We start from the raw sequence: 12,843 nt of genomic DNA, 5'->3' as shown, positions 1-12,843 counted from the left end.
AGTATTCTATTCTATTAGTGGCCTGCAAACAAAGACTAAAAATGAAATTGATGATACAAGAAGCATGAGAAAATAACTGAAAATATTCTGAACTCCGGAAGACTAATTATTTGGCTTTAAACTTCCACTTCCATTGTGAACATACATGCACATACAGAATTTTTGAACCCTGGCAATTTACAGAAATTTCACAATGAATTCTGTTCGCAAGACTTGAATCTATCACAGAAATCCGGCTGTATAATGCTCGGCAATTTTCAGTAGTCAGTAAATCTGAAATGTACCTATGCATCCTCCCCTGAATATTAAAACAGTAAGGACCCAATCCTGGAATGTGGTTACGGTTAGCAGAGAAGGATGCAAAGAACACTGTACAGTTATATTGCCTTATATGGTTCATGAAATCATTATCATGTAGCATCCTACTTTTAAGAACGTCATTTACTTGAAGTTGCGGAAAATAAACCAAACCATTGTGGCAACACAAATTAAAAGGTCCATTTTCCGCAGCAAAATGTCGTGTTTGGCAGTGCATCTTACAAATTGTGCAGATTGTGTTAATTATCCTCCCATATTGATGAGGGGCCCCGAACGGAGGCTGCTATCCCATTTAGACCGGATATTTCTAGCCTCCGGCAGTGTCTCCGTGGCTCAGGTGGCACCGCGCTGGCCTCTCACCGCTGGATTCCATGGTTCAAATCCTGGCTACTCCGTGTGAGATTTGTGCTGGAAAAAGCGGAGGCGGGACAGGTTTTTCTCCAGGTAGTCCTGTTTTCCCTGTCGTCTTTCATTCCAGCAACTCTCTTCAATATCATTTCACTTCATCTGTCATTCATTAATCATTGCCCCAGAGGAGTGCAGTAAAATGAACATGTTAAAGGTCCACCTTTTCAATACAATGAATGTTTATTGATGTGAGTATAATCACATAACGTTTACAGGAGATTGGTACTAGTTTCGACGCTCATTGCGGGTCATCATCAGCCAACCAATCAACTGAGCAAAATACAACTTATCAAATAGCAATATATAACACATGATAGCACCTACAAGACAAATGTTAAACTATGACTGGTTAAAATATAAAACACATGACAACAAATACAAGGACTAATGTTAAAAGTTAAACTGTAACAAGTTAAAACAATGAAAGCAAATCAGAGAAGGTAACACAATTGTTAAGGTATGATACACGAGAAAATAGTCCAGCTTGAGGTTTGTAGAACATAAGGTGTATCTATATACAACACTTGAATGCACCTACTAAGGCAAATTTTAATTGTAACGTTATAGTGTTAGTAGCAAAGCCCTGTTTGTGCTATTCCCGTATTCATTATTTTCAAGTATGCAAGGTTCTCTCCAGCTATTCCCCATTTAGTATTAGCTGTTAATCATTGGAAATATCTAATTCACTGTTACTCGGTACCTATTATAACCAGTCTGTACATAATCACTATTATCGGTAGCCGTCAGCAACTGAATATGCCACGCCATGTTGACATTCTCATCAGAGCTCCAGGGAATAGCTCTACATATCGAACATTATTTTGTTAAATACATGAAGGTTTAAAGAAAGAAAGATGCAGCGATAACATAATTTATATTCCATACTACACCATTTTGAACTCATCATCTTGCCCACAATTTCAACAATGATCAAGGAAATACGAGGTGCATAAAAGCGAGAATTCTCGTAGCCCATCACCTACTGTTCAGCTGAGAAATTATGAGAATTCTCATAGCTCATCACCCATGTGGCACATCAGACAATGAATCTGCATATAAATGTTGAAATACTTTGTCGTCACATAGGGCACGTTGCCATGCCCATGTACAATGATTCTTGGCGCGTAAGAACACCCGTGTATATATGAAGTTTCCATGGCTACAAAGACCGTACAATTAAAAAAATACATTGACACTAAAATATACGATCCCTCTACTCCATGACATGATTGAAAGTACAGTAGTTAAAATTCGAGCTAACAGACAGCACAACAAGCTACAAACAATGCCCGTGCATAAAAACGGAGATCTCCAGGGCCTGTCAACAACCGCTGGCAGCAGTACTACAAAGATCTCCAGAGCCGGTCGTCAATGTATCAATATTACATCCCATCAAGATGAAATTTCAGATAGACACATTTTGACCCAACAGACTCATCCTCAGTAAAATATAAATTTAAAACAAAAACAAAAAAAACATTAGACTTCATATTTATCTACTACACTGAACTTACTACAACTTACAACACTCAAGAAATGGAAAAAAATAAATGACTTATGGGGCAAAAATGAAAGCAAGCCACGGAAAGAAGCAGACGCGATCTTCAGTTTGGAAACAGGACATAACTGCTTAGCTGCATATCTATCTAGAATCAAAATATACCCGACAGAAAAGTGTACCATCTGCAAAATTACTGGATCAGTCGTGGACTCAAAACACCTACTTCAGTGCACAGGACTCAATCCAATCCAACAAAAACAAAGACAATTTGTCAGCCCTATACTGGACAGCCAGAAACAAGATGAAACAAGATTCTGTTCCCTAATACATCTGTACTTTAATGATGTTATTTGTATATTACTGTTGTCTAGAACTAGCAATTTTGTATTGGAGTTACTACCCAATAAAGCTACAGCTACAATAACTACATTTGTCCAGAATGAGCAAATTCATAAATCCAATGTAATTGGTCCGTTGTTGGACATCATAAATTTATCAGCTAACTTATTCTTGGTTGCCAGTAGTCTACATAGTGGCCTCCACGGTATGCACTAGCTATGCATCTTGGTAGGTGTGCTAGTTACCGACTGATGAGCCCAAATTGGCACACTGAGGCGAAACGCTGGCAACCAAGAATGAGTTAGCTGGAAAATCTATAATGTCCAAACCTGACAGACAGTCGCTCCCACAGATGCGAACAACTGATTATTCCGATAATATGAGATTGGATAAGGTTCAGATGCATGCACTGGTAATATGAGTCTATGGTAGGGAGGAGCAGGAAATCGCCAGCAAGATCAGACATGGGGGAAGAAATGCTGACATTCTAGGTAGAAGTCATTAAAGTGAAATCCAAATTATTATGTACATTTTTATTTGTTTTCTACAAAAAGACTCAATTTTATATTCACTTTTACTAGCAGTATCCATCACAAGAACACAGTATACAGAGTATATTTTGAGCTGCTTAATGGTTACAAAACATCCTTTAGCACCATAATAGACAAACAAGATGACATGATTACATCAACTTCTATGCAGTGACTATTTAACACATAATTAAATAGGACCAATTAGTTTTTCAGCAGAAGTATACATTCCGAAGAGTAAATGGTTGCCTAACTGACGAACCCCTATGATGTGGAAAAGAATACTAGTAAGATTCATGAAGAAACCAAATGAAATACAGCAGAACCCCTTTTTAACATTCCCATCTTCAATGAAATCCTGTTTTTAATAAATATGTTCAAAAGTCCCAACAAAACATCTATAAGCACAATGTTATATACAATCACTTTTAATGAATTCCAATTTATGGAATACTGCTTTTATCAAATAGATTTATCATGGATTTTAAAACATGTGAAAATTTATGATGGAAATTTGCAATTTATACAAATAATCAGTGATACTTTTAAACAGTGGGACCTTGTTCATGCATTCCCCATTGAGACGTTTTCTCATTTAGTATGTTGAAGTCCCGATTCCCATCGTATTAAATCCATATAAAAATACCTCACTTATCACATCGCAAATTTTTGCCATTACCGCTTAGTATGATCACATTTTACCCAACTATGAAAATGTTCGTCCTCCCTTGTAAAAGGAACATGATTTCCATTAAAGGTAAGAGCCCTTGCCACAGGAGGCAGGTTGGGGAAAGTCGCACAATAATGGAAAAAGGCCTTGAATAACTGAACTTTACCAAGTAAATTTCACATCGTCGCCATAAGACCTATCTGTGTCGGTGCGACGTAAAGCCCCTAGCAAAAAAAAAAAGTAAATTTCACCTTCGAGAAGCAAGCCGGTAGCCACAGGAAATTTCAGTTTTGCTTGCCAGTTAGCAGAGAGATTGCTGAATAACCCAGTTGGCCTGTTTGTGCTTGTAGTTCACATTCCAGTCAGAAGTTAAAAATTTATTCTGTGTTGAGTAATACAGTTAAAGATAGTGGATATTTGTCGCAAACCAAATGAAAAACAGGATTAGGAACATAATCATGAGATGATGAATGGCACGAGCATATTTGTCTTGTGACACCCTCGTTATGGATATGGAAAAGGTCATGAAATTGCTTACTAATGAAGACAAAATTAAAATCCTTCACAATTAGGACAGGCATCTGCATCTTAAGCATGTAGAGTTGGTGCAAATTTGTACCCATACATACCTTTCAAATGTTTTTGAATCCCTGTTAGATAGTTTTTATTTGTTTATCCAATATGTTTTCTCGTTTAATGCATTTCTTTTCCTTATCCTCTGCAGAAATGTCTTAATGAAGTTTTACTGTATATTCATCAAACATAATTACCGACTTCTACAGGCATCAATAATCGATATCTCAATTGGCTTCATAGTGTAACATCCCCATTCGAGTGAATGCGAACCTGATTTGGAAGATGCTGGGATGTGAGGCTGACAGTAGTGCCTGCCATCTTTGAACAGAATTTGCACTCTATGTCGCTGCTTGTATCTGTATTGATGACAGAATAACGCCTTGCATACAGTATAGTATAAAGCTGACAGCTCCTGCCACAACGTTCAAGAAAATGTGTTAGAGAACATTGATATATTTACACAACTGATGTACATGTTAACTTAACTTGCACAGTATCTCCATAAACGTTTACATTACAGTGTCACAGCTGCCAAGAAACATAAAAATAAATGCTTTGACACAAGCACAAGAGTTGTGTGTTTACCATACATCGACAGGAGTTATTTTCTACGTTAAAACAAATACCTGACTTCATAATACTCAAGAAGATTCTGTGAAATAATTCTATGTGTGCAACAAATACCCAATTTTTCACATCAAACTCATGATGACAGATGAGAACAACAAGAAATTTGCTCTTCTTGCTCCTGCCATTTAACTTCTGAACAAGCACCTGCCATAGCACTCGAGCCAACACTGCCAATCAAGCATGATCGTATCCAACATGCATTTGGCAGTGCTGGCACCACGAAAAGCACTCGCACACAGTGCTCAGGACGTCTCCCTGCTCGAGCAGTTACACTCTTCAATTGGTTTTCCCACCCCTCATAACTATGACCATTAAATTAGCTTAGGAAACAATTACATTGTTATATCATTTAATACTGTATATTGCATATTTTGCATAAACCCCCTTTTGAGGAAAATTCATATTTAAGGAACAGATATGAAACCCCCTGAGATTTATTAAAAAGGGATTCTACTTTCATTTAGCATTTTACAAACTGACATGATAAATAACCTTAACACCAAGTACGCACACTGACAACGTTGCAGAAAAATGTAATAAATACTATGGTGATAATGACTGCCATAATGATGTGAAGAAAAGCATTTAACAAAGATACAAAATAAAGAGAAACTATTTAGATTTTCTATTACAGAGTACATGTACATTTAAAAATATATCTTAATGTTCTTTCCCAGTTACTAAGACATTTGCCCATCACACCTTCCCCCCCCCCAAACACCATCCCTTTCCCCTAAACTATCATCACATTAACTGTAAGCTCCAATTACAATTTTGAGGAAATAATAGATGGTGATACAGGTAACATTCTTACTTACTTTTATATGGATGAAAGAAACAGTTTGAAGTTATAGAGGAGAGTGGCTTTCAATGTGTTTGAGAGGACTTCACTGAATGCTAATATACCAGATGAATCAGACTACTTCTTGAACATATATAGCCTGCTAGAAATGAAATACTTCTTACATGACATCTTAAAGCAATTTTATGTAGATACAGTCTGATGTAGACTTTACAATACAAAAAAACGTACAAGAGGCAGTAAGTGAGGTCCATCTTCAAAACATTGTACCCTCTTACAGAGTGCCCTCTTACCCTCTGTAGAGTGCAGTTCTGTAATCCTATTTATGAAATGTCATTGTACTGTACAAACTGTATCCACCCCTACAGCCGTCTCTGGAGAATCACACATCTGACTGATCCAAGAAGACATTTCTTTTCAAGAGAAAATGGCAGAGTGGCATCTCAGGAGACGTGATAGTCTACGACTAAATAAAAGACATGCCTATTCACCGCATATTGACAATGTCACCACATAAAAATTGACAGATAAGAGATTTTTCGAACTACAGTATGGTACATAGTTTGTATAGCATTCAACAAAGGTTTCAAACACAGCCGTAAGCAAATTTTCACAGCGAGGACTTCAGTCTCAGTTATAAGGTGTCAACCTGAAAGCTTCAGATAGCTGTGTGAAATATGTACGGTAGATAGCTGACTTCTCAGTGTGTTGAGAGTTCAAATCCTCCCCTGCTCATGATTTTTATTTTGTACTCTTTATGAAGATCTGACATTCTTGAAGTCTTAGATACATTTATAACGAAGTTACAATAAATAAATAAATAATAAATAAATATCACAATCTAACACTTACTACGGAAAAATGCATTGTGTATACCATTCTCAGTATTATGCTGTATCCATTCAATTAAGTAATAGGTATATATTCCACTCATTGGGAATGGTTACAACTATCAGGGCTTAAGAGGGAAATGATCCAACAAGCACACTGTGATCAGTTCAGCAAGGCAAATTTGGCTATACATTGTACTTAATTTTTACTAGTGGTTTAATGTCGCAATTACACGTCCAAGGTTTTCAGTGATGCAAGGATGGGAAAAGGCTAGGACGTCTATCTATACATTTGAGTAAGAGTTCTTGTACAGGCAACCACTACGTGCAAGATGATTAATACATGCATATGATAATGCAGACGCAGACATAATGCATGAGAAGCACGGAGCTTGTAACAAGAATGATTTCCTAGATGAATACAGCTTAGGATACATTTCAGAAGGTTGAAAGATGGCTGCATAAAACAATGTCCTTTGAAAGAAACTTAACCCTTAGAGCTTGTATGTCGGAAATGTTCCGACATCGTGATTTTCTGTTGAGCCTGTATGTCGGAAGTGTTCCGAAATAATTTTTACTTCAGGAATAATGTGTTATAATGGAAGAATTTAAGTACTTTGTGATTCTCTGGCAATACCTAAACTTTAGAGAATCCATGGCCTTCTGAATATTATTCTCAGTAAGTTTAGGCAGGCATTCTGCGGAACATATATCAAGCGCTGTGTTTACATCAGGAAGGTGAGAAATGGCCTCGCAAAACTCAAGTAGTCTGAGCAGTTCTGATATTGGTGCAATTATAAATTATTTTAACTCCAGTGAAGATGATTGTTTTTCTGAACTTGATTTGGGAAGTGAGTATCGTGGTGCTTCAGAGGTATTCAGTGAATCTGAAGTTGAAGAAGATTCCAGTTCATCAGAAGAAGATGGCAACTCTGACTGGGTAACCTACAAGCCTACACACAATAAGTTTACGAAGTTCCCACATAATTTGACTCCAGGTTTCTAACCAGCACCTGGTAAGCTTCTTTCAATACCGTTAGATTTTTTCATGCTGTTTTTCACATATGATATATTGAAAGAGATATTGGATGAGACACTCAGGAATGCTAAACAAAAAACAGAACACGCCACTACAGAAGAGAAGTTTACGGACCACTTGGAAGGATGTATGCATGGATGAGCTCAAAGCATTTCTGGGTGTAATTAAGAATATGGGAATGAACTCGAAATCCAGAATGCAGGACTATTTTTCCAAGGATTGGCCTGAAAAATATCAAATTTTCAAGGATGTATTTAGCAGAGAACGATTTTTTCAAGTGTTTTAGATTTTCCACGTCAACCCCCCCCCCCCCCAGTGCAGGCCCCACTAGAACAAGAGGCGATAAAATCCGCAACCTAGTTCTATACTTAGAAAGCAAGTTTCGAGAGTTCTATGTTCCTAATAGGAAGATATCAACTGATGAAAGTACTGTTAGTTTTAAGGATAGAGTCATATTCAAATGCTACAATTCTCCAAAACCAAATAAGTTCTCTACCAAATCTTCAACCAGGCCAGTCGCCGCTGGCGCATCGTGCGTGCAACGTGCGTGCAACGTGGCCAGGAACGCTAATTTAATTTTCTTGCGGGGGGAATGTTACGAACTTATTAAAAGAGCGACGTACATGTGCTATCCAGGTTTCTTTAACATGTATTTAATAGGACATGGACTGGGACTTTGGAATAATGATGTAATAACCAGGGAAACGTGCTAAAGAGGGATGTCTTAATCAGTTGTTGCAGATCCTACTAAAGGTTATCTGTGTACATTTATCCCATATTATGGTTTTACAACTACAAACTCTTTGATTCTTCCTGGCAAGCTCTTTACAACAAGAATTGTGATACAGCTTTGCCAACAACTCACTCAGGATTTGACTGGGACTCATGGATTTCATATCTTTACTGACAAGAATGGATTTAGCAGAGGAACTGTACAATAATGGTTTCCATTTAACAGGAAGGGTACTGATGAACAGAAAAGATCTACCTACTGAACTGAAAGGAAGGAAACTAAAAAATTTGAAGAAGCATAAAGTTGTTGCTTACGGAAAGGAAGACAAGGTAATGGTACTGGCATGGTGTGACAAGAGAACAGTAACAGTACTTAGTCCATGGCACAACAATGAGCAACAGCTGTTCACACCAAAAAGACAAAAATGTGTTGATCCCATCCTCAAGCCACTGTCATCTGTGACTACACGGAGCACATGGGAGGCGTGGATACTTCAGATCACTACGCATCTTCCTACAATTTTGGGAGAAGGTCCGTGAAGTGGTGGCGTAAGCCCTTTTCCTGGCTTTTTGATGTTATAATTGTCAATAGCTTTCTGCTATTCGATATGCAAAGACAGAAGGAACAGAAGAAGCCATTGAAACAGAGAACATTTAGAAAACAGCTGGCAGTAGAGTTAATTGGAGATGTTTCATGTGTCTCTACAATACTACAATGCATGATGAAAATATTTCTGTTGTCTATAACATGGTTATTTTCACTTAGTGTCACGTACAACAGACACATCTCCAAGGGTGAGAGGTCCAGGGAAGCACCCGGCCTTCATATTAGAAAGCCTCACCTTTTTTCATTCTCCTGTCTGTTTGTCCCCTCACTCCCCACATGTCTCACAGTGTCTAGTTGCGAACAATGACCATCACCATTCTACCCTCCACTGACGAAAGCTGCAGCCGAAATTTTGGACCCCTGTTTTTCTTTCATGGGTACTCTATCCACTCAGTTTTACGTGGTAAGTCACTGCTCTCCATCTGTTCCCTAGTATATACACATTTCGCTCCTGCTAGCTTTTTTACCCGAGCATAAAATTGGAAAAATTACTCCATGATGGTCTCAACCTTCTGTGTGGAGATGGCACTAGAAGAAGCAGTAGGAGCAACAGCTGAATGGTAAGTTATTTAACTAAATGGCAGGAAGGGAACCAGAAACTTACCCCTCCCCCCCATCGGACAAACCAGAAACTTCAACCCCCAACCCCGGACATTGGGTACAGCCTTGCCACTATCATTTCAATGCTCAAAATATATGGTATTTCAAGAGACAGAATCTGCTGGCATCATCAGAACTTGCGTAACAGTGAATATGTATACAGAAAAGTACTACCGGTAAATTATTTTTCCAGCATTCCATCCTCATGCTGTCTGCATAGCCAGTGACAGTAATGGAGTAAATCCTGGAGCCAACACCTCTGCACCAAGAGCTGGACAACAGGAAATATCCTGACAACTTATGAGATGCAACTGCTCTTCAGCACAATGAGGTCTGTTGGGATGGTGATGGCTATTCAGAGGAAATACCTCTGAAGTACACCACTAAACTGGCTCAGTAAACCAACAGCTTTGATGATTGATAGGTATCCAAAGGAAACTCCAATGAAATGGTCACAATTCACTTTTAGCAAATAACCTTATAAGAGCCTAGTTTCAAGAATTACAATGATGTCAAGAAGCAGGTAGCAACCCATACAGACCAGGAAACAAAAAAAGTAGAAAATTGGTTGGAAGAACAATTCGTAGTTTCGTAATGACTACTGCTTATGCAGCACAACCTAAAAGACGTTCCATGTCTAATAAGTCATTAATTAAATCTTCCTAATAATCCAGTATTAATACATCCTCATTGTAAAAAAAGTTTCATAAATTGGGCATTGCTAAGAAATTCACCTACACCATGAATCTCGCACTTGCTTCATTCTGCAAAAAAAATTGTACATGAATGTACTAACTCCATTGGGAGTTCAATGAAAGACGTGAACTCTGCCTACCGTTTCACGTGGGAAGCAAGTTGAAATCATCACTAACATGTACCAGAGGTACTAGAGTCTCATCAATGACAGGACTAGCCTTTTGTTCACAAAGTCCTAACTCCTTCATCTTCCACTCCCAGTCCATGCACTGAATCCCTCGCAGAGACGCAGCCTCCGCATGATGCCGGTTCAACATGCCCTCCTGCAACATAAAGAAAACATTATTTTAAGTCAAATCCTGTGTCTTTGTAACAACGTGAGATCTGTCGAGTACAGCTCAGACAGGACAGCACTGTGGATTTTATGCAAATTTAAGATGATTCTCTGGAATCCTTCCTCTGGCATAAGGTTCCAAACTACTATATGCCTTCGGATAAATATTTTGTTACAGGTCATTATCCTCATGGTTCTTCCATATTGAATGATGTTATTCACAGCAATTATAATAAGAAGTATTTCTTATCCACCTATTCAATACAAATCACCTTTATTGGTATTTACACTTTCATGCTTTCTATGTCCTGTTTGTTATGTTTAAAGCAATATGGATCATTCTGTTTTCACAATTCAGCTTGTGGGCACTCTATTTTAACTTACATTCTGGAAACACCACGTCACATAAGTTGCATTTTAATTTTCATTTTTCCATAGGATTGGTGTTCACCTTGGTGCTGTTTTTATAGAAAAACATTTACTACTCATTTTAAAACGAAGATTCAATAATAGTTTCAGACACAAGGTTTTGAATGGACATTGTGATAATTTTAAATGTTCATGTTATCACGTTTTATCCTCGAATATTAACAAGACCAAGCTGATTGTATTCTCAAAAACACCAAAACAGGTCTCCCTTTACATCGACAACAACATCATCCAACAAGTATCTTCCATCAAATATCTTGGAACTCTAGTGAACCAGCATTGTGATTCAAAATGTGAAATCTTATCCAGGATTGGACAAGCAAAAAATATGTTCAATACCATGAGGAACTTATTCAGCAGCCGAGAACTCAACCTCCAGCTCAGAGTTCGAATGCTACGTTGTTATGTCTTTCCTGTCCTTCTGTATGGTTTCGAACGGTGGACGCTTAGCCCTTTATTGGAGAAGCGGATTGAATCTTTTGAAATGTACTTATACAGAACAACACTCCAAATATCTTGGGTAGAAAAGAAGACAAATGACGAAGTCCTCAACATCTTGAACAAGAAGAAAGAGCTTCTCATAACCATCAAGGAGCGTAACCTCAGCTACCTTGGGCACATCATGAGAGGTGAACGATACAAACTTCTCCAACTGATCATTCACAGGAAGACTGATGGGAAAAGATCTGTGGGAAGACAGAGAAATTCCTGGCTAAAAGACTTGCGGCGGTGGTATGGACATACGTAGATAGAAATCTTCCGTGCTGCCGTTTCGCGTGTAATCATAATCAATTGGATCGCCAACCTTCGGAGGGAGACGGCGTCATAAGAAGAAGAAGAAGTTATCACGTTTTTTAGGTGTTCTAATGTTGTTTTTTAGATGTAATGCAATTTGATTTTTAGACTACTGTAATTTTAATTTTGACTGTTGTCTTTTTAATATGTTTACGACTGTTCACGAACATCATTTTAAAATTAAAATTAATGACTAAAGATGCTCTTTATAAGAGCGAAACATGTCCCTTAGAAGAATTAATTGTATGAAAGTGTAAACACCAATAAAGGTGATTTGTATTGAATAGGTGGATAAGAAATAATACTTATTATAATTGCTGTGAATAAATATTTTGTTTAATTTTAAATTAAAACAACTACTGTAACTGCAATTATAGTTTTCATTTCACATGGCAAATCTATCTCAAGTTTCTACATGTCAACCCCCGACCTACATACAGTACTGACAATTTTGTGCACGTCAAACTAGCCAACTGTACCTTTACTACGAAAGTTTCTACTTATAAAAATAAGAATTGTTTACATATTCAATCTTGTTAAGTGGGATATACAGTAAAACCTCGTTAATTCGAAGTCGTTGGGACTCAAAAATCGGACTTCAAATTACGTGATTTCGAATTAACCGCCAATTCGCAATTCAGAAGTACCAACCCTTGCCGCGTTACGAAATATTCTAAGCTTGTTACTGCATGCAGTTAACCTTGATTCACAGTTTATACCTTTCAAATGCCATGAAAAAAGAACTATTTCCAAAATGTAGCCAAAAAAGGTGCATTTACAGTATTCAGATAATGCACTTGCATATCTCACTGCAAATATAACCTCACGCAACGAAAGAAAGAAAAAAAAAAAAGCACGATTCAAAGACGAGGAGAAATCTATGCTGGCTCCCATGTGCAAGTGCTTTATTCATTGGAGTACTATACTGTATGCATTTTAGATGCCTTGTATTTACACAGAAAGTACCTGATGCCCTTAAAATCAAACTTTCCTATGACTCTATCCTT

The 12,843-nt window shown here is 37.7% G+C and overlaps 1 protein-coding gene across 8 annotated transcripts in view; it reads right to left on the bottom strand.

The window, feature by feature from the left end:
- Window positions 1-12,843, bottom strand: part of LOC136881185 (ankyrin repeat domain-containing protein 11) — a 169,513-nt gene that overhangs the window by 98,893 nt on the left and 57,777 nt on the right. For 7 of the 8 annotated variants that reach the window (XR_011018723.1, XR_011018722.1, XR_011018725.1 and 4 more), the window contains exon 7: window positions 10,418-10,601. Coding sequence is in view for 1 of the 8 variants with exons in the window: in XM_067153868.2 (XP_067009969.1) it covers window positions 10,422-10,601 (180 nt within the window). In the remaining 7 variants the exon portion in view is untranslated. Of the gene's footprint in view, window positions 1-8,187; window positions 10,602-12,843 lie in introns of those variants that run through there. The other variant, XM_067153868.2, reaches the window with a different exon arrangement.

Source organism: Anabrus simplex, chromosome 9 (genome assembly GCF_040414725.1).
Source record: "Anabrus simplex isolate iqAnaSimp1 chromosome 9, ASM4041472v1, whole genome shotgun sequence".
NCBI classification, from domain to species: Eukaryota; Metazoa; Arthropoda; class Insecta; order Orthoptera; family Tettigoniidae; genus Anabrus; species Anabrus simplex.
Note: the sequence above shows the minus strand (reverse complement) of the source record. Positions and strands in the feature narration are given on the sequence as shown.